Below are 23,772 nucleotides of genomic sequence, written 5' to 3'. Positions count from 1 at the left end.
GGTTCAATCCTTGTGCAAATGCTGCATAGATATTGATATACATTGTTTGCATAAACAAAGGCTGACTTCATATTGATTTTTTTAAAAATGGGAAATGGCAAAAAAAAAAAAAAGGGGGGGGGAAGAGTAAAGAAAGAGAGAGAAAACAGAATTATAAAAATGTTAGAAAGAAATGCAATAGAGTACCTTCTTTCGTCATGAACCATTTATTTCTAGGAGCTTCCACTTTTTCAGGTTTATTCTTTTCAAGAACTAAAATATATAAAATATTTAGAATAAATTTTTTTTAGTAAGGATGAAAAATGCATAACTGCCAATTCATAATTTTTGAAATATGAAAGATTTACTACAAAATTGTAGAAGAATTTACATAAACTATAGAAGATTTTATGTATTTTCAATTTTTATTCCTTATTCAAAGCAATAATTTAATTAGTGAAATATAGCGTTTTTTATGTAGAATACAGTGTTAGAGCACAATCAGTTAAAATAAATCCAAAATAGAGGAAAAGTATTTTTTTTATAGTATTCAATGCTTATCATTGTATATTTTGCAATATTGAATGGCATGCAATATCGATCAGGCGGAAGCATACTAAAATTTCAAGATATCATTATAAGACCAAGGGAGGTGAGCCATCTTCACACAAGATCCAAGACAGTACAAAATATGTTCTTTTTTCAAAAAGCGGAAGATTTCAGGCTCATTACAGAAAATGGGACATAAATACAGAAGCTTCTGCAAGACGTAGAATGATTGGCAGTTATGCAAATGAACAAATTTATCTGTAGCCTGGACTTTGAAAAGGAGGTACTTACGAATTTTCTTGGGCTGAGCTTTTAATAGGGCATCATCAACAGGTTTGCTTGCAGTTTTAGGAGTAAAATTATTCAAAACCTCAACATCTAAAGGATGCATTGGTATATTTTCACGATTTGACTTTGCTGGTGGATTTTGACCAAGTCTAAATAAGATAAGAGTTTGCATTAAAATATGCCTGAGTGTCTCAGAATACAGAAAAAAATAAATAGATAAAAAAAGGTGCAATTTTAAATATAATAACAGGATGGATACTCCCAGTGCAAAACAAGAGTCAATTTTAAAATTTCTCAGATTTTAATGATTTATATCAGTTGGAGTTGAAGTTTAAAATTAGAATTTTTTTTTTTTAGAAAATTAAATAAGAAAACAAAATATTTGTGTACATACTAAATATCCAATAAATAAAAATTGTTATCTTTATTTGTTAAATTCTTTACTATAGTTAGCTGTTTAAAATTGTCTTATTGTTTTAAAAAACTTAAATTTTAAAAATACTTTTTTAATAGGTAGGGAAATAACAAAATGGTTGATTAGAATTATTTATACTGATGACAAAAAAAAATAAATGACGATAGTACTGCTTGTTAAGATATGACTGGCTATCTAAATCAGTTTTAATATCTAATAGTTAGAATTGGAATTGTGGGTGATAATTTTATTAATCACTAATACTTTGCAAACGTCCAAAGTTGATAATTTTAAAGTGGTATTTTTAAATTACCTGTTAATTCCAAGTTTTCTCTGTTTCCAAAGTGGGAATAAATAAATAATTTAATAAATTGTTCAACTAATTAAAATAACCATATTTTACGAAGTACAGTAAAACATAATTTTATAATTTTTAACGAGAATGGTTCCGGTTATGGTTCCTTCTCGCTCATTATAAGCCAGTTTGACTGCGTCAGATCTAACAGTGTTATTAATAACTTTCAATATTATTTATTTTTCAAGTTTGTTGCAGCATTTTGAGAGGTTTTTTTTAAAACTTAAAATTACAATAAATCCGCACTTTGCTCCCCCAAAAAACGAAATTCCATGGCCTTGTGTTAACATTGTCAATGTTTACTTTATCAGTAATTAAAAAAAAAAAAAAAATTTGAATTTAATCCAGACACCTTTAAAAACTAGCCTAATCAATATTAAGCAATAGCTAATTTGCAGAAATTCACATATGGTAATAATGCTGCATTAAAAAACTAAGCGAAAGGCAAAATAATATAGATTTATGATGAAATCACTGCATCAAATAGTGATCAGATGACAGAGTGATTTCAAAATGCATGTTGTAGTAATATCCTATTTTAAGAATAGAGATTTTGCAAACTATGTCAAAATTCAGCAAGGTAACAGTTATGTGATTTGAAATGAAGATGGGATAGTTTAAACAACTTGGCATTTATTGAAATTAAAAAAGGAAAGAGAAAGACGTAAATTTTGCATCCTAAAATAAACACACACACACACACAAAAAAAAAAAACATTTTTCCTTATTTAAATTTAAAGAATAGTCTCTTATGTTTCCTTATGAAGCTAATTATCATCTGAATCTTGTCTGAAACTTATGCAATCCTGGATGCTGAATTTCGCAACAGTAAATGTTGGAAAGGCAATTCAGGCTATGAAAACTTAAGAAGGCAAGAAAAACTTAATGAAGGCAATTGAAGACTATTTCTAATTTTTGATCGTTAACTTCGACCCTTCTTCATTGGCTAAAATAAGTTATAAAAAACCAAGAAATTTCTGATATCTGAACCTTCTAAACTCTAGTTCAGTTCAAATTGTCATGGCTAGTCTACAATAGTTTTTTTCATTAAATAATATAAAACGTCTGGATTTGAATATTGGTTTGGGTTGCCCCTACTGAAGGTTAAAAGAAAAATGGTTATTAAATTAAGTTCATTATGAACCTAAAGATATTTTAACAGTGGGAAACAACGCAAATTAACTTAACTGTTTTTGGGATATTATGTTTCTCAATTCAGATATTTCTTTATCTTTCTTATTTAATTTTCTTCTTAAAAGGATGCACATCTCCTGACTAGCAGGTCCTTCACCGCTGTTGAATATTGCTCGTTCAGATTCTCTTGCTTCATCAATAGCTTCTAAAAACATAACAAAGAGGAATTGAGAACTTAATAAATGTTTTACATCTTCTTGTTCTAATTTTTTTGTTTTTTTTTAAATTTTAGGATATACCTTGAATTACCTTTTCTTCAATTAATGGATTTTCCCAAACTAAGAGCAAATCACAATGCTTTGAATGGTTAACTAATTAATTTATGCTACCTATTAAGTTAGAGAATAAGACACAAATGTGTACCTTCCCTGAATAAGCATAATTTTTTTTTACAGATTGAATTTCCGACTAATATTGGAGATATGATCGCAATGTGGAAATATGATCTCAATAGTTTAATGAGGAGAGTGGTAGAAAGTTTGGGTCTCTTAACATTTTGCCACATCTGAGTATAAAGCTAAACATTACACATTTTTTAAAAGCTATAACTAATTATTGCCAAACAGGAAGATCTCCCTGATAGGTCGGCAAAAGGATAAATATTTCTTAGTTTAGTAGCTTGTTTTAGAATAACAATTTAAGTATTTAGCCCCCCTTCTAACAAATTTAAAAAAGAACCCAATGATTTAAAAAACAATTTACAAATATATTGCAATAATATAAATCCTTAATAAGAAATTAACTATTGCTCGTGTACCTAATTTGTGTCTAAAATATAATTTTGCAAACCATAAAAACAAAATCAATTAAATTCATAAATATCTGCCCATTCATAAATTTTGGGTATTCAGTGTTCATACAGAGATCAGAAGAAGAAATCCAAGGAGTATCCAAGGAGTCCAAAATTTTAAGGACTTATCAAAAATTTAAAAACTTTGTGTAAAAGATAGTTTTTTTTAAAAATTAAAAAGCAGTTATTATAAGGAACTTAAAAAAATGTATATTTTGAATTTAATTTCCATCCCTTTTGAAAAAAATTTTGACTTTGTCAAACTTCGTCAAGAAAAATAAATTAAGTTATCACTTTAACACATAAATACATTTTCCAATTTCAAATATTTTAATAAATCTTGTTAAAGTACAGATGTTAAGGATTGACATAAAAATCTACCAATCTTATATTTTTAAATTTGAATACATAAGAAAATCTAAGGCATTTTATACCAAAAAAAAAAAAAAACAATTACAGCAAATTATTAATTAAGTTTGCTTGTAACATGTAAAATTTGCAGTTATTTTTCTTCTTCTAACTCTTGCAATTCAATTTTTATTCTTTTAAAAGTTTTCTTAAACTGCTAGATTTTGACAGCTAAGTCATATCCAGAGGTGCAAGTGGCTAAACATGGCTTTGGAGCAACATAAAAGCAATTTTGGAGCAGCGAAATGAAGATTTGGAGCATATGTAATAAAAAGAATTAAAACAAGAATTTAATAACAAGAATTTTCAATTTTGTTTATTAATAACATGTCTTATTTTTTTCATTTTTATGAAGGTCCCTGCATTAAAAAATTAAGTTTCTATTTGGTATCTTCCAATGCTGTTAAATATTCTGCTATCCTCAACTTTTCCTCAGATAAAAGGATCTGTTCTCTTTCTATAATCGACATGTTTTTATTATTTAACCCGTTTTTAATATTTTTTTCAGCTGTGGCTAAGAGATCCTGAGAAGCCTTCAATTCTTTTTTGCAAATCAATTTCAGCAGCTTTCCTCAGTTTCAGTGTTTTCACATTCTTTTTTTCTCAACCTCTAATCGAGCAGAATAATTTTTAAATGCTGCACAAGCCACTTAATCATATTTTTGTCAACTTTAAAGTTATTAAAACCCCCTATTTTGTTGATATGTGACATAACTTGTCTCAAACCTTTAATACTATGTGAATTTAAACTTGCCCTACTGTAAACTTGCCTTTTGTTCACACTAAAACTTCTTTCAACAACGACATTCCCATGTGGTATGCACAAAAGAGATTTAAAAAGCTTTGCTAAAAGAGGATATTTGATATTTCTCAAATTTTCTTTCTTCACAAAATAGTTTTTCCAAAACATATCAATTGGTGCATATTCATTTCAGTCAGAAGAATAACCTTCTGGTTTTCTATGTAACCTCGTTCATTCATCTAGTAACAAAGATGCCTTAATAGAAGTGTCTTCCATTTTCATTACAGGATGCAACACTTTAAGATGGAACAGTAACCTATTTTCAAGAGGCAATGCTTTTAATAACTTTTTTGCACATGCCATAGATCTGGCACCTAAACACATAGAATTTTTTTCTGCAGAAGATAATGATGTCATCACATTTGTGGTATCTAGTCCAACATCTATTAAATTTGAATTTTGCCAAATATCTGCGTTTTCTACATCCAATGATTTTAAGTCCTTTCCTGACAAACTAAGAAAAGCAGAACTCTTTAAAAAACGCCCTAACAATGCCTTAACTAGAGACACCATTTCATCATACAGCAAGTGATACAATGGTGTCTCAGTTTGGAAAAGACCTAAAAATTAATTTAATATAGCCAAAATATTTCGTTTTTTTCAACAAAAAAAAGAGCTTTTGGCAAAAGCAATTTAAATAAATTCAATATTGCGTGGCTCATACTATTTTCTAAATTAATAATTACTTTATTTAATTCTGTAAATGATAATTCAAGACTCTAATTAGTTTAACTACTATTTAAGGTTATCGAGTGTATTTTTCTTTAAAATTTTAATATATGTTATTGGTAATTGCATATTCAACAAAACATTAACAAGATTAATATTGATCATACTGAATTCATAAAAATATGTAAAGAATTAAGCAAATTAAGAAAACTTTAATAAATTTTTATTACAAATGTAAATTAGTGAATGGCCCCTAATAAATTTTTATTAAAATTGGTTACCTAGTACAGTATTTTATTAATGAAATGATTAAAAAAATTAAATAATTTTTAAATGCAAATTCAATGAGTATTGAAGCTTAAAAAAAATTGTCAGAAGTAAATTATTATATTGTCCCTACCCTCATAATCTTTCACAAATCTGTGATAATTAAAATTTTTTATATAAATTGTTTTAAATCAAAGATCATTTTTAAATCATTAAGAGATGAATTAAAGTATTTTTGAATGACAAATCTGAAAAACATGAGATTTTTTGCAGCATTTAAAATACTGAAAGCCCCTCTCTTCATGCTTGCCTCTAAATATTATTAAGTTTTTTCCTTGAACAAATTAAGAGCACCGAAAATTTTGAAAGTAATAATACAATAATAAAATGCAATAAGTAAAAAACAGAAAAATATTATTTAAAAAAAATCAATTAAGTAAAATCAATGTTTAAATACAATATGCAATTAGTGGATGGTCCCTCAGATAAAAAAATTACGTTTTAGAAACTCAATTAATTTTTAGCTTTATTAAATTAAATGAATAAAGGGGAGATGGAAATTTTGAGGCTATGAAGTTTTGTGATTCTTGACTGCTCTGAGGATCAACATGAAAATATGTACTTAGTGAATGGTCCCTCAAATTAATTCAAAGATCATGGTACTAATCTATAAATAGAATAGCGCAAGAAAGCCATGAGTTTTCCACTGACGAAGTTGATAGCACTTCAATAACTATGAAATTAACAAGAGAAATAAAATTTTCTCTTGCCATTAAAATTTGGCAATGTTTAGTTGGTCCCCGAAAATTCGAGAGAAGTTTCGGTTCCATTTCAGAGAGTGGAAAATGAAGACTGAAATTGAGAAGATCTTGCAAAATAAGGCAGAGTTGCACATGAAAGTGCAAGAATCCTTCCCACTGAATCCAGAGCAACCCACATGGCAGTAGCTGGGTTGCCGCAAAATTGTGACTTCACGATACCCAGGGAAAAATATCCTTTTTGGAGCAATTTAAGCCAACTACTTCAATTTGGAGTATGTAGGAGCAGATTTCCACAATTGGAGCGGATCAGCGCAGCACTTGCACCACTGCATATCATTTAGTTTCCCAGCTTGGACAGCAAATTCATCAGCAGACTTCGTAAGTTCATCTATGCAAAGCAATAATCTAAGGAGTTTCTAAGGACTAATTTGGAAATCTAAGTAGTTCCAAGTACTCCTTGGAGACTTCTTTATTTCCAAGGAGTTTCTAAGGAGTATAAGGAGTCTGTACGCACCCTGGTATTAAATCCTGGGTATACCTTGGGGTATTTACCCAGGCATGAAAGTTGGTAAAGAACAAAAATTCTAGAAATACTTATAAACTCAAATCATGAAAAAATAAATGAAAAAGCCTGTTAAATTATTCTACATAAAAGGAAAACATTTAAATTATTTTCATAAATTTTTTTGGGGGTTTTTTTTATTATATGTGCGCACTGACAGTGCAGCAAATTGTTAAGCTTTATATCATAAAGAGAATAAAATTGATAAAGTAAAATCAAAAGTTTAGAAACCCGGAAATTCTTCAGACTGTTGGGTTAAGTTTCATTCTGATAAATGAAACTTAACCCACCAGTCTAAACTAAGTTAAGTTTCATTCATCTTTAACCAGCACCAGTATGTTCTCACAACAACTATAAAAATAGCATATATTTGTTAAAAGGGCTCGGCTCACGTGGCAACAGAGTCTTTAAAGAACAAGCTTATACAAAATATTATTAACAGTGAACTTTAAAAAGCATACTTTGAACAAAGTCAAGCTTCAATATTTCTCTAGGATCTAGATCAGTCTTCTTCCTAATTAAATAGAGAAAATGTTAAAGCAAACAAGATTTAAATTTGCGCTAGAATATTACAAAAATGTTACAAATTTCTACTAGAGCCATGTACTTTTTATGAAACTTTCAAAAATTATAAAGAAGAAAATTATGCCTTAAAAATTTTAGTAATTTCAGAGCAGAATTTAGACGATTAAACCCAGATTTTATACCCCTCAAAGTAGCTTTAAAGGATACATTAATTAACTCAGTATTTTTTTTTTTCGATGTACAGAAAAATGCTGTCTTCCAAAAGCTCTTTCATTAAAAGAAGTTAAACTACATAGTATAAATTAAAACATTGATTGCAAAGCATTTTAGTGTGAAAAAGATATGCAGAGGATTGTTGTTTTCCTATGCATTTTTAATTTGATCAGATATTTTGTGTACATAATGTGAGACATTTTAAAGAATTTATCAATTTTAAAGAAATGTAATATTTTATAATTTTTAAAAATAAATAAATATCAGAAGTAATTCTTCTCAAATTTCTCATGCTTTAGTTTACTTATATTTGCCACAAAATTAAACAGCATAATTATCATGAAGTGTAATTTTAAGTAATTAAATCAATAAAAAATAAAGTATTAAATAGTCTAAAGTGAAAGGGTAATATTTAAAATGTAGATAATTTTATGAAAATTTTAAATGTTGAAAAATTTAATATAAAGAAAATATATTGAACAGCATATGCTAATTCTATGAAGACTGCTAATTTTGATAGCATATTTTATGTGCTAGTTTTAAATTAATAATGTTGCGGCGTAACTACCACAACAATTATTAAACATCAATTCACTGGTATATAAGACATGCTAACTTGATCCAATCACGAGGTACCTTTTGATAGATGAAGGTTGGCACTGTCGATAACTCCTTGCTCCCACATTGGTGACTTACGGACGTGATGCGAACACGTGCCTATCTTGACAATAACACCCACTTCGTTGGACGGTCCACATTCAACAGCTAATTTGCTACTTACTGTGACATTATCCACCTCCTCACGCTGTTGCTGCTCAGTCTCATCTCAATCATACACAATGTCAGCCTGCATACACTCGACTGCTAAAGGCAATACAGGAGCGACTACGACCGTGAAGTTAATACACCTCTCAGATTCAGCACTCAAAAATCCGGTGACCTTAATCCAGCTCTCTCGGTCTTTCACAAATACAGCAACTAGTGGTATCCGTTCATCGAATTCTATCCCGATAAAATTCTGGTGGGGGAGTATTGTGGCATAACTACCACTACGATTATTAAACATCAATTCACTGGTGTATAGGACATGCTAACTTGATCCAATCACGAGGTACCTTTTGATAGATGAAGGTTGGCATTGTCGATAACTCTTCCCCCAACAATGTGCTAGTTTTGACAATTTATTATATAGCAATTTAATTCAGATTATTCATAACAAATCAAATACCAAATTGAAGGTAAATTAAGGTAAATTGAAGTTTTCCTTAGAAATGGTTCACCAACATGAATTTAAATTCTTCCCATTGTAAGAGAATGGGCAAACAAAAGTGTAGAAAATTTTCTATTCTCCATCATAAAGTCAGGAAATTTTTCAGGATTAATGTATAGATGATTAATATATAATATACATAATAAATATATATAATTATATGTGGGATGAATGAAGGACATCAATGTTGTTTATTTATAGGGATGCAACGAATAGTACTTTGGCCAAATATTCGGTCAAAATAAAAAATCGGCAGTATACAGAACATTCCGCCTTTTAGCAATATTTGTATATACAATAACAACTTTCTTTACTTAACAAGAAATCATTGATAAATATTTCTTATATTGTAAAAAGTTTAGTCATTTTTTAAAAATAATCAAAACTTAGCTCTATTATTGATTTGGGGTAAAGGGAGAAAAACTTTACGACAAATGTTTAAGATAATAAAGATTACATCAAATTAAGTAGAAATATTTAAGATAAAAAAAAAAAAACTAAATCTATAAAGTTGAGAAAAAAAAATTCTCTCAGTTCTTAAAACAAAACTTTGCTAAAATACTATTTTTTGGAAGAAAAGCTGTCTGTAAAACATTAAAAAAGAAAATGTCTAACAGAAATGCTTTTAGAAATTCAACGCTACCATGAAAACCCCTATAAAAAACAAACATTACTTAAAAAAGCAAAACAGAAAAAATCAAAATAGATCTTAATTTTTGAAATAAAATTTTAAAGATAAGCAATTCAGTCTTCCAATTAATGCATCTGCAAGAAAAAGCGAAGACTAAAGTCTAATGGAAACCTACTTAAGTTAAAGTAACATAAGGAAAGCAACATAAACAATTAAACAAAAGGAAAAGAAGAAATCAAAACAAAATCGTTCTTAATTTTTAAACAAAAGATTTAATGCTAAAATCTTAATTTTTTGTTTACTTTTAAAGTGGAATTCGTATTGGCAAAAGGGCCGAATACTAATCAAATCCCTTCTTATTTACTCACAATATTTTAAACTATTTGTATAAATATTCTAAATATATTATAACTGGGTACTGCATTTTCAAAGAGTACAGGTCGACTCCTGAATTCACAGTACTTAAATACATACCAAAAGCTTAACTATAAAATCTCTGTGTTCAAATGAGTTACTCTCATATTTAAGTTAATCTCCTAACTTTTATTGCACTTTAGAAATTCAAAAAGTCGACATTTACACCTTAGAACAGGGTAAACCCTTTTGAAAGGAAGAAAATTAAAAAAAATTTTTTGCCAAATTCAAGGTTTGCTCATAACCGAGTTTTATGCTTAGATACATATTTTAAAATTAAACGAACCGTATTAAGAATTAGGATCGCGTTAAACTTAAATAAGGCTCACAAAACCAACCCAAAAAGAAATTGTTTATGACATACCCAATTCGATCTTGATCCAGGTCACCTTCTGCAGAATCAGAAACCTAAAAGACATGTTTTTCCTTCAGTAAACAATAAAATCCACTGTTTTTGTTTTTTTTTTTAAAAAAAGAGAATAAAATACAGTACAGAACCCGTTATCCGGAAATCTGAAAACCGGAAAACCAAAAAACCGGAACGAAATTTAATAAATTTTCCCGCCATTTAAAAAAAAATTTTTTTTTTCCCTCATAAGATTTTTCTTTCTTTTTTGAAAGATGTTTACCTTACCATCATTTTGGAAATAATCATTAGTGTATCACTTCGTTTTTTCTTCTTCTTAAGATTATTTCCAAATTTTTTTTTTTTAAGTTGGGTTTAACAATAAAAAAAAACAGCTTTTTGTAGCGATTCAGAAAACCGGAAAAATCAGTTATCCGGAATAGCGATGGTCCCGATCGTTCCGGATAATCGGTTACCTACTGTAATAATAATGAAATTATTTTATCATAAAAAAATGATAAAAAATAGTTTTTTTTCTTCTTGTTAATCTACAAGAGCAGAAAAACTATACGGATGTAGATACTGATAACATAAATTCCATTTAAAAGTAAATTTTTATAACAGAGGTAATAGATTTTATTGTGTACAAACTTTAGGTATTCAAATTTTAATTTATAACTGGCCTTGCAGCCAATCCATCTATGGGCTAAAACCTCTATAGCCTAATCAATTGAAACCCAACCCAGAAGATAATGAAACTCCTGGATCAAGCATTGAAAATAGCCTTCATGGAAGACGTTTTGATGGAACTAGCCATGATTACATCACATGGAGAGAAAAACCACAAAATATTCCCCACAGTTAGTCAGGCGGCAAAGGGATTCTAACAAATGATCCATCTAGTCATAGGCTACTGAATACACAAGTGCCAGAAAGCAGCATTACTATGCAATGAGATAGACAACTAATGGTTTGAATTGTCTTTCCTGCTTAGTCACTATTTTTCCTATGGTTGTCTATTCTATTCTTTGTTTAAGAAACTGCAAATCCAAAATCCCCTTAAGTAAGAATTGGTACAGACTGTTTAATAATTATTTTGAATTAAATATTCTAAGTTCATATTCATCTGCATTTTAATTTTGCTCATAATGAACATCTTTAAATAAAAATTTTAAAATGTTAACTAATAATAAAACCTAAGGTAGTACATCTGTTTCATTAAAGACATTAGTTTTTAAATTTACACTATTCAGTTCAACACGAAAAAAAGTTATTTGCCTAAAACTTCCATAATCAGTCTTTAAATATATAATTTTCTCTTTTTCAAAAATAATTTTTAATACTTTTGAAAAATTGAAAGTAGCACACATAATTTCTTTCTTTCAACGGTGGCACTCATAATAGGTTGTCCACCCCTGATTTAACTGAATGAAAAAAATCAAGATGTTACAAACGATTTGTGACTTAAGTAAAATTTGGAACTTAATATCAACAAAGATTTAACTTACTTTAGTCTTATGAATACCTCCGTGAAGCATATCTTTTGGACGAGGAATAAGTCTACAGTTGCAGGTACGAAGTAGTGCATATTTTGAATCTAGGTCTCTCTTAAGAGCTGCAATCTCTCTCCTCATATTTTGATTATTATTTTCTAAGGAGACCAGTTCAGAGCCTTTTATTTTACATAAATTTTTCAAATCTTTTTGCTCTTGTCTTAAATTTTTGCATTCATGGCAAGCTTCTGCAGTGGTATTTTCAGAATTAGTCTGTGTCTCTTTCTCCTTAACATGCTTGGCATTCATCATTCTCATGTCTTGAACAGATTTTACATATTCTTTAAATTTGTTCTTCAATTTATAATAAGCTTGACTAGCGATTAATGCACGGTTTTCAAAGTCTTTGATTTCATTTCTGAGTTTAAGCTTAGCGTCTTCGTGCTCATTTATTTCCTCGGACAACTTGCCCTGCAAGTCAGATTTTATTTTCTCACACTTTGCAGTAAGCTCCGAGATCAATTTCTCATAATGTTCTTGTTTTTTCTCCCATTCGGTCTTATACTCTTCCTTGAGGGATGATAGCTTATTATCCATCATACCAAAGAGAGTTTTTTCTTGATTTTTGATTTCCTCTTCATATTTATCTTCAAGGTTTTTAATGTGTTCTTGCATAGTCTCCATCAAACTTTCTTGCAGTTCTTTACGACGAGAAAGGTTCATTTCTTTTTCCTCCTGATAAGACTTTTGAATCTGCGATAAATTATTTTCTTTTAATTTCAGACCTAGCTCCAAACTTTCAACCTTCCTATTTAATTCTTCTAATTTTAGTTTTAAAGAAGTGTTTTCTTGACACAAATGTGCCCTCTCTTTAAATTCATGTGCCCTAATTTCTTCAAGAGCAGCCAGATCAGGATAGTTGTCAACAGTCTGCGTCATTTTGGTCTGTCTCAAGGCTTGCTGTTGGTGAAGATCCTTCAAAACCGCATGACTGTCAACAACAGTATCAGCAAAACTTTTAGTTATTCTTTTCAAGTAAGTGAGATCATCAACTAATCTAACACCATCCAGCTCAAGATGCTTCAGTTTTACACCCATGGCTCGAATTGAAAGCACTTTTTCTGATACTTCTTTTCTGAATTCGCAAATATCTCCATTGAGCATATTTAACAGCTTTTCTTTCTCCTGCAATGCCAATTCAGTTGATGAGCATTGCCTCTGCAGAGAGCTAATTTCTGCCATCTTGCCTAATATTTTGTTTTCTATATGTTCTGATTGCTCTGTCTTGTCTTGAATGTAAAACTTAATCTTGTGAAGCCTTATTTTCAGTGCTGCAATTTCTGTCTTGAGAGAATCTACTGAATTTGCTTCAAGATTTTTCACTGGTTCATCTTCAGCTATATCACTATAGTATGCTTTTGGCATACTGCTTTCCATCATTTTTCGAATTTGTTCTCCGAGATCAAACAATTGACTTTTGACCTCAGACAGTTCATGATTTTGATTATCTGAATAATTCTGAGGTTTTAGACAATTTGAACAGTTCATTTCACTAATTTTTGAGTCATCACCAGAAGGTTTTGGAAGATTTTTTCTGTCTATTGGTTCCATAGAAGACACATTCATTTGTGTCATGTAAGAAGTTTGGGTAAAATTATCTGCCATTTCTGCACCACATTTAAGCTTCAATTTTATTTCATTTTCTAAACTAGTTATGACTTGTTCTTGTATCTTTATTTTATCTTCAGACAAATTAAACTGTTTTTTCAACAACTCATGATTACTCTGAAGATGACTTATAGTTTCAAGATGGGTATTTATAGATTTTTCTAGCAATGGTATTTGATCCTTACACTGACAACTAGAGGGCATTATATAAGTATTCGGTGACTCAGAGCTTAAGTCGTTCCCATTAGAGATATTTGAAATTTTAGTTTCAACATAAGCATCAGTTTCAGAACTTATTGACAGCTTCTCAATGTCCTTAAATAATTTTTCCGACATTTCATCAAAATGGATTAAGAGTTCTGAATTATGCTCATCGGAATTTTCCTGATCACTAAATCCGACAAATATCTTAGTTAAAAGCTTGAACATATCTTTGATTTGTTCATCGGTTGAGTCTTTATAACCTATAAAATGCTTTTGAAATATTATATTAGCTAGCTGATAGATAACTTTGAAGTAAGGATTTGCAATTGATGGCAACAAAGTTTCAATGTTCAAAATGTTGCTTAGCTTTTTTATAACAATGTTTAAGCTCTGAAAAAACATTTCTTGACTTATATCTATTATATTTCTATCAGCTTGGCTTTTTCGGTTTATTAAACTGTTTATGACCCCAAAGCTTTCATCACACACAGATAAATCAACATCCAATTTTCTTGACTTTTCAAGGAAAGGAGAAAACGTCATACAATTTATGGATTTATCCATAACCTGCAAAGTAAAAGCATATTAAAAATAATTTATCATAAAACGTTTAAATAAAAACGGCACATAACAAGCGCAAGTCTCTTATAATTTTGTAAATATATTTTAGCAATATTATTTTCAAATTCAGAAAATATCTTAATTCCAATAATCTACAACAGCAGTTCCTTATTTTTTCAGCTATAAAACACTAAACAATCAAACTCTTTTTGCAAAATCCAGACCTAATAAATTAAAGTATTATAAGCTATGGTAATATACATGAACCAATTATTGGAATTATTAACATATAAATCAATGAAAAAATACTTATTATTTCGAAAATAATTTCAGGGAAGAATGAATTTTTTCATCTTTAGGTTTCGGTCTCTAATAAATTTTTTAAAAAAATTATGTTTTTAATAGAGCAGCTAGATTTTTTTCACAAGTAGAGATATACATTAAGAAAGAGTTAAGCAACCATAAATAATTTATTCATCACAAAAATAGAGAAACGAATAATAAAACAAATGATAAACCTTATAAAAGAGAAAGGCAAAAAGAGTGCTACATAAGTAACCACCTTAGCAACAAACTAAATTGGCATCTAATTGGACCAATATTTACAAATCTTGGGTCAATAAAGATTCAAAGGGCTGTTATTTTAAGATATTGACTCTATATAGGACATTTAATGGTCAATAATAAAAAAAAACTTGGTCCTTCAGTGCATGTTCTTATATGACCCATACTGAACTCAACAAGATAAAATTGTTGCTAGGGTATATTTCATGAAAGTGAATTAATTCCCACTTAAACAGATTCAAATAATTTGGTAGAGAATACCTTGTTTTGTTTTAGTAAATTTAATTTTATCTTTTTTTGTAATGGAGACAGTTTTTAATTAAATTCTTCAAGAACTATTTTTTAACTATTCTCTGTGCTAGTTTTATAAGTATTGAGTGTTTATCTTTAAATAGTCAAAGAAATATACAAAAAGCGAAAAATCGTAGATTCGCAGAAGATTTTCATCCTTGTATGTTAGACAACTAAATTTGCAAATTTAGCCTTCTCAAGCTCTTAACCTATTTTTCACACGACATTGTGCTTGAGCAACACGTTCTACTGACATATAAAGCACCTTTTGGGTTTAAATAAAAATGTAAGGAATTTGCCATGAAGTTAAGTTGGTAGTTTCTAATGTGACTACCAATTTAAAAAAAAAAAAAAAACACACAATTTTGTATTGAATTACAAATACTTAATGTTATAGTTTGGACAGCATGAATGTCTTTTTCCAAAATAAATTGAGAAAACTAAATACAGTTGAGGTTCAATTTTACATTTTGCACTTTAACCCACTTCCTTTGTCACTTTCAGCTGGTCCCTGAAAATGGTCTGTAGTCACAATGCTAAAATATTGCAAATTTTTTTATTATTCCATTAAAGAAAATTTCACTTCATATTTTTCTCTAAAAACAGATCAAAATAATTTTTTCAATACAATTGCATAAAGCTGTTCAGGCATATTTCCTGTTTTGCCTTATTGTCCATTTGTCTGTAACAATCAAAGAAATTTGAATTTTCTTGTGAGAAAACTGAATTATACTAAGCGATTTATCTATTTATTGAGAATGCATGGATTGGTCGTTATTTGTAACTGATTTTCATGAATATAAATATTACTGTGTATGCTCTTTACTGAGACCCTCCATTTCTGTGAATCTTCCACTGCAAACGTTATTTAAATACCCATTAAAATATCCAAACAGAACCATTCATTCTAATATAGCAACCAAAATTTCATTTCAAAGAAATCCATGCAAACAAACATTCAACGGATTAGAAAAATTCTTCTAGGAAATGATTTAAGCCACAATTGTGGTTTAAATATAATATATGTTGATGAATATGATATATGTTGAATGAAGAAAGAATGACAGAAGCGTTTTTTCTTATCAGAGGCATAATCCATAGTCAAAAAGGTGGTGAAATAATGATTATTTTACTGTGGAGAATAAAAAGTGTATATTGTATCCTTGAGGGGAAATAAAGGTTTCTTGTAGACTTCTTTAAATTACCCTTCGTTAATTATCAATAAATACTTCAATTATGTTTTCCTTTTTGAAAATTGTTTTTCTGAAGTATTATAATTGGTTTATTTTGAAGATAAAACACACAATATTCATACTATTCTTAATTTTATCTTTGCTTAGTCTTGGCAATTCTTCAGATGTAAATTATTTTGCAAAAATGGCTATTTGTTAATCAGCATAACATATGCTTGGAACAGAAATGAAATGTTTTTCTCAGAATAAGTCTAAGGACTATGAGCAAATATTTGCAAAGTTTTTTTACATACCATACCTGTCAACTTTTAATCTTTCCTAGGATAATTTTCTACAGTGGTTGTACAATTATAAGTAGAAATAATTTTATTTGTTAGTAGTTCAAAAAAATAACATAAATATCATGTACTTATGTAAATATTAATCCATTTACAGTTAGTGGTGTACAAAACCATTTAAAATACATATAGAAATTTTACAACCACTTTAAATGTGGAAATAAAATGTTTAAATGTTGGCAGTTATAATATACAGAAGCCTCACATTATAATGTTTTTTTTTTTTTGGAGTACTGGAGTTGTTATATCGAGCTTCAACTGTAATACACACTACAAATAAAATTTACTGCTAAGCATTACTTGAGTGAAACAAAAGCTCATGTTGAAAATACTATTCCCAGCATAAAATTAATATAAGTATTCACAGATAACTATAATTTTTTTAAGGTATGGGCTCATAGAATCTTCATAAGCACACCTCATAAAATTCCCGACGATTCGTGGCAGAAAATGGGACCAATATACTCAGCATCAACTTTATGCTGATATTGACTGCAGGGGGAAAATCATTGAAATTCTTAAATATACCCTGGATGATCTGCTTGCCCCTGAGAGTACACCTGACTAATTTTATCTGGTTTTATTTTTTGAACTTTTGGTTTACTGGTTTTAATATTTGCTTTCAGTACTTTAATTCGACACTTACTGTTTCCTTGACTTTGTTCTCTCCTTGAACTGACATCTTCATTATACAAAGGACATTCAAAATGAAATTTTGATCTTGGTGAACTTCAGCACCCTCTGTCTTACCTGGTGTCATCTTTGAGTGTTTATCTTTTTTAGAGAAACTTTGGTTTACCTTAGAACATTTTTAATCTTAGAGGCACTTAGCCCTGAATGGGGGACGCTTGAACTTTCATTCGACTATTTTAATTATTCTATTCTTATTTTAGTCTTATTCGTATTTAATGTGATTTATCATATTTTTACCATTTGGTGTTTTACCTGACCTTACTTTTATATGTTTTTACCTGTATTTTCGACACTTTTACTGTTGGTTAATTTTATTCTGGTTTATTTTTATCATCTTTTCGATTTTGGGATTTTTCATACGTGTATCAATCTTTTTAGTTTTGATTTCACTTTTCTGTAGTTTTGTTGTGTTTAGTTCACATGACAGCGGGTGAAACCCTTATCCGCAAACTCCTTCAGGGGTAGGTCGGTTACTATTAGTCTTAAAAGGTATGGGCTTCTTATCCTTTAAGTATTTCAACTATTGATGTCATAACTCAGATAACTCTTCATATATTCTGGCAATAAAAAATCCAAACATCTACAACTTTTAAAACATAAATCTAAATGTAAGGTATTTTTTCCTCCTTTTTCAAAAAATTTGTACATAAAAAATTTTTTTTGGATGTTTTTTTGATCACTTGAAATCAGACAGCAATTAATTAATTATAATTTTTTTTTAATTTTTTAGCCAAAACAGTGATCAACACTGCTTCACAAACACAGTAATAAAAGTTAATCTCTAAAAATATAAACTTACTTTAGTTTCAGAATGCTTCTCTATATACATTTGCTTCTCCAATGTAGTAAAGTGCTTCAGATCAGTAAGCTCTTTCATTAATTCGGCAATTTTGTCTTCACTATAAATCATTGTGTATAAAAGGAAAATGTGAATAAAATCTAATTTTAAACTGTCAGCAAAGATAACAAAATAGTTTGAAATAAATTATTTTTATTTACATAGCTGTCAACAATGAAAAAAAAAACAATAATCTTAAAATATTAATTTTGTGTGAATTAATGTGTAATATTTTGAGAAATCTGATTGGGTGAAAGTTTGCAATTTCAACAATCAGTTCAAATTTCAAGTTTCTGAAATTTGAACTTCAGTGATTAGGTTTCTAAATCCCTTTAAATTAAGAATGAAGGTTGTGATTTTTAATTATTTTATTCATATAAAATAAATTGCTTTTATATTTTTTAGCCATTACATGATTTAAATAATTTTTTTAAAAAAATAATTTACAAAGAATATTAAACAAATCTTTATGCTAATACACATAACAAAAATTTTATTACAGAATTCTTTGAAATAATAGATATAGATTTTGCACAATGTTAGCAACATTTTAAACTAAAAGCTAAATATGAATTTATTATTTTATGAAGGAATGTTTAGAATTTTTCTTTAAAAAATCAATATTCAACAACATATTTAGTAGATTTTATTTTGAAATACAGGTAACCATATTATGGACCTAGAATTTTTTTTTAAATATTTATGCATTGCCATTTGTTGTAATGCTGTTAGCCTGACGCAATTGTTTAATTTTTTTATACTGAAACTTACCCGATCTTCGAAAAAACTTGCGTTAAAGCCAATCAGATACTTTATTTTAGATACAGGAAATTTTATAGTCAATAAATACAAAAACTAAACATAGTTTGTAATAATTTTGAATAGTAAAAGGTAACAAATTCATTTGAGAGAGTAATAAGAAATTATTTAATAAATTTGAAATAGAAAGTCTAAATAAAATAAATAAAAATATCAAAACTCAATATAAAAGAAAAAGTATAAAGGGATAATATAATATACTTAAATACTTAGCAGCAATAATCATTTACAGACTAAAATAAGCAATAAATTGAGTAAAAAATCCATTTTTTAAGCAATTTTTTTTTTTCAGAATCTTTCCCATTTATAGAAAAATTTCTAAAATATACAAAAACAATTAAAATTATATTCTCTTGCAGTTCTCTTGTTAAATATTTTCTTTATTCAATTTTGAATTACTCAAACTGATCACTTTAAATACTGATCACTTTAATTACTGATCACTTTAAATATTTCAGGATTTTGAAATTTCAAGCAGGAATTTCTTTGTATTTTTGACAAAAGTAGTGAAAATAGTGCTCATTAAAAATTCTAAGCTCACACTTTCATTACGCGGGAAGAAAAAAAAAGATAAGAGAACTAACAAACTAACTCAAGATAACAAAAATTTGGCAAAAAGTCAGTCAACACACACACATATAAAAGTATGTCACCCTGAATAACTTTTGTCTAAATCATCATATTTCCACATACTAAAAAGCAATCTTAATTGTCTAAAGCATTAACTTTAACTATGCAATTTAATTAGCGTTAACTATTAAGCAATGGAGTCAAAGACAAAAACATACTTTCTTACTTGTTACATGGGGGTTATGTTATCTGTTACTCTATGGTTACTTGTTAGAAATATACCTTTTTTTCTTCTTGGACAGATTTGCATACTTAACTTTTAAAATACTATCAACATATCTAAATAATAATTAGCATACTTGTGGTCAATCTTTTAAATTATTAAAATTGAAAGAAGATTTAAGATAAAAAACAAAAGCTATACAGGGACAAATGGCACGCCTATTTAAAATAGGCATAACATGGCTGCCAACGTTGGAGAATCAGTTGCAAGGTGATTTTGCATACAAAACGGCACAATTTACAGTACAAAAGAGAAATTTTGAAAATGCAACACAAATGGAAAGTTTTGCATTAGATAAAAACTTTTCTTTTTAGTTGCAAATTAAACCAGAAAAATAACAAATTACAGCATACTGAATTTTATGAACTAATAATATCGAATTCTAATAGTAAATTTTATGTATGCAACAGATGCATACATATTTTCTCAACTTAAATTTTACTTACTCTGATTAAGTATTTAAATTTGTTAATTGTAAGCTTTTGGAGCAAAAGCCATAAAAGTTAGATCATGAATTAAAAAGACTAGAGGTTTATTCAATGAATGCTTATTCATTACATAAAAATATTTACAAATATTTTTCAATTTAATTAAAATGTATCTATGTTTGAAGTTAAATAAGTGAAAATATTTACAAATTTAAAGAAGTAATTTAGAGTAACATTTAAAAAAATTTTAACTAAAAAAGTAAAAAATGCTTGACATTTTGAAAATTGTTCGAAGATTTGAATGTTTAGGAATTCTACGAGAAATTCCTAAAATTTGGGAATCTCCCAATTTTCTGGCAAAGTTGGCAACTATAGCATAAATAAAAAATAATAATACTTACTATAGCTTCATGTTCTCCTTTTGACCATTCAACCCAGAAGATGGCTTATCATTTTGAAGAAGCTAACAAAAATTAAAATTTTTTATTTTAATCTTTAAAATAAAAAAAAGGTGAAAAACTAGTAGCGCTAAAGAAATAGCAATTAAAAAAAAAATTACTAACATCAGTTTGTACACCAACATCTTCCTTTCTAGAATATTCATCCCAGTTTGAATCAAGAGAATACTTGGAAGAAACTGTGCTTATTCTATTCCAAACGCTAAAAGATGAATTAATTTCTGAAAATGATAAAATAACTAAAATTAAAAATAGGTAAGATGAATAAATTTTACATAGATTAAGTTTATACAGCAAATCTGTTTTCTTTTATTCTGTAATTAATTTGCTATATCACGAAGTATGATTACCAGAATATTAATATAACTCAATTGCTTTATAGCGTTCTAACCCTTTATCATTGATTTCATATTAATTCTTTTTGATTACTTTATTTTTACTACTTTCAACCAAATTTATTTTTACAAAAATATGAAATATGGCTTTATCTCTAATCGAAAAAAAAAAAAAACATTAACCACAGTAAAGGAATTAACGATTTGCCTCTTCTTTTGCTATTTATGTACAATAAAGGGATTACAACCTGAGAGGGCTCTCATTATCAACGAAAATTTAGTGGTCTGATAAGACCACTTAGGTATTCATTTAATGGTCCAAAGTCTTAATATGGCGACTCACCTGAGAAAAAATAATCTAACTTCTCAATTATATAATTCATGTTATGGTACTCATCAAGAATTATTAATTGCTACCAAGAACTTATTAGGTTTATTATCCCATAATGACTGAATATTAGTATTCATTAAAATTAAGTGCAAAAGAGTTAAGTTAATATTAGTAAATTGATTCAATATAGAGATTAAAATGCTGACACCAAATACATAAATAAATGAGGGAAACAGTAAGTAAGAGCTAATGAAATAACAAGTTAAAAATCAATAATTATAGTCAATTCTAAAAGAGCAACAAATACTATTTTATTGATGAACAATCACAATGTCAGTACATGAATGAAAAGCACGGCACAACATATTACCTTAGAATTAAAATGTTAAAATTAAAGAATTTGTGTACCAGACTATATTGGTAGTCCCATTTAAATACCATGCATTGGAATTCTATACCTAGCATAGCAAATTAGTACAATAATTTTTTTTAATTAAAAGGAATTAGATACAAAAAATTATTTTTCTTTACTATTCTGCAAATTCCAAACAAGGAGAAAATTTTTTCCCCCATGCGAATGATTTTAGCAACATCAGGGTATCTGCTACATTTTAGATTTTCAAATTCATGACTTTCCAGGACTAATTCCTAGTTTTCATGACTTAAAGAAGTTACTATTTTCTCTAAGAAAAACACAAGAAATTTAAAAAAGCATTATAATAACATAAATTGAAATGATAGGTATAACCAAAACTGTTATACTCTGTATCTTCATATTTAAAAATTTTAAATTTAAAAAAAACAGAGTAAAGAAAGAGCTAGAGCAATAAAAGAGCTGAAAAAAATACAAAAGCAAATAATTTTTTTCTGCAGAATTATATTCCAAAGATACTTTTCGTGCTCATCCGAAATGAAAGAAATACTCCTGATTTTTATTTTTTCATTTCAGAATAAAAAAAAATTTGCCAATGACTGGCTTGCTTCAGCTACAATTTTTAATTGATAAAATAAAAATAATAACAAAATTCTGAAATCACAGAAGTTTAAAAGATAATTTTCTCCAGAAATGTTTTTTTTCTTCATTTTTTGAAAGAACACCATAACTTTTAAAGAACATGATAAAAACATTTTATATTTCAATAAAATATGACGGTGAGTGGGGATTTTATCACAAATTCAGATATTCGGAACATGAAATGGGGGGGGGGGGGGGGTGAGGTAATTTTTAAATTCCATTTTAAAAATTAGATTTTTCAGCGACCTAAATCCATGATTTTCTTAAATAAATAGTTAAAATCATGACATTTCATGACAAATTTTGCTCAATACCGAAATTCATGATATTCCATGATTTTTCATGACTTTCTAGGTGCGTGGATACCCTGAACATTTGTCACCCTGTTGCTATACTGGCTAGCGTGAACCCTAGTAATGAGTAAATTTGCTTTCCTTCGTATGTATTGCTTGCATTGTTAGCATTTGTGCTGCATTGCATTTGGAGTATAAAGGAGTTGAGAAAAAACAAGATTCAATGTTGATGTATTTAAATTCACCATTGAACTATGTCAACTGAACCACAGCTTCACAAATATATATACATTTTTTTTTGAAAAAAGTAAAAAGATATGTTTATTTTGATAGTTAAAATGTGTTAAGATAAGGTTACCAGCAAACAAACTTCCTGACATGACTTCATACTGTATGGAAATTAGGTTTAAAATGCAAAAAAATTGAATTTTATTTTAAATTTGAACTATTTATTTCATATTTAATGTCAAACATTTATGTTGCTCCTTTATATAGTTTCTTCCATTTTATATAGTTTTCTTCCATACAGTTTCTCCTTTCTCTTTCAGCTACTTCTGGTGTTTTCCTCCAATGTTTTTGGAAGAAATATTTCTTACAAATCTACTTCATAGGTGCCACTCTAAAAAAATTTCGTGACTGAACTTATTTTTTTAAAACTAATTAACAAGGTCTAGTTCTGTTTACCAGAATTTTCACAAATTTATAGCCCACGGCCTTCAAAATGTACCCTACCAAATAATGGCTCATATATTAAATCAGTTATTTAATTATTTATTCTTTGATATTTTTTACTTTATTTTATTTTCTTATATTTAACAGCAGATGGGAAAAAAATAACACCTAAGTTTATGCATCTTTTTACACTAATCATTAAATAATAAACTACCAATTTTCTCATGAAGCTATTTATATATCTTATTTTTCATTTCACCATTACTTATTGTCTCATCTAAAATTAT

At 28.3% G+C, this 23,772-nt stretch overlaps 1 protein-coding gene across 1 annotated transcript in view; it reads right to left on the bottom strand.

The window, feature by feature from the left end:
• The window catches only part of LOC107436849 (uncharacterized), a 55,044-nt gene that overhangs the window by 2,557 nt on the left and 28,715 nt on the right, over positions 1 to 23,772 (bottom strand). The window contains exons 15-23 of the mRNA XM_087157026.1: positions 20,945 to 21,060; positions 20,783 to 20,844; positions 18,243 to 18,342; positions 11,947 to 14,370; positions 10,457 to 10,500; positions 7,501 to 7,553; positions 2,775 to 2,925; positions 820 to 965; positions 187 to 252 (exon numbers count right to left, since the gene is read on the bottom strand). Coding sequence (XP_087013152.1) covers positions 187 to 252; positions 820 to 965; positions 2,775 to 2,925; positions 7,501 to 7,553; positions 10,457 to 10,500; positions 11,947 to 14,370; positions 18,243 to 18,342; positions 20,783 to 20,844; positions 20,945 to 21,060 — 3,162 coding nt within the window. The remainder of the gene's footprint in view (positions 1 to 186; positions 253 to 819; positions 966 to 2,774; positions 2,926 to 7,500; positions 7,554 to 10,456; positions 10,501 to 11,946; positions 14,371 to 18,242; positions 18,343 to 20,782; positions 20,845 to 20,944; positions 21,061 to 23,772) is intronic.

This window comes from Parasteatoda tepidariorum, chromosome 2 (genome assembly GCF_982258835.1).
Source record: "Parasteatoda tepidariorum strain Cologne lab strain chromosome 2, Ptep-v5.0, whole genome shotgun sequence".
NCBI classification, from domain to species: Eukaryota; Metazoa; Arthropoda; class Arachnida; order Araneae; family Theridiidae; genus Parasteatoda; species Parasteatoda tepidariorum.
The sequence above is the reverse complement of the archived record's forward strand: the minus strand, read 5'-3'. Positions and strand labels throughout refer to the sequence as shown.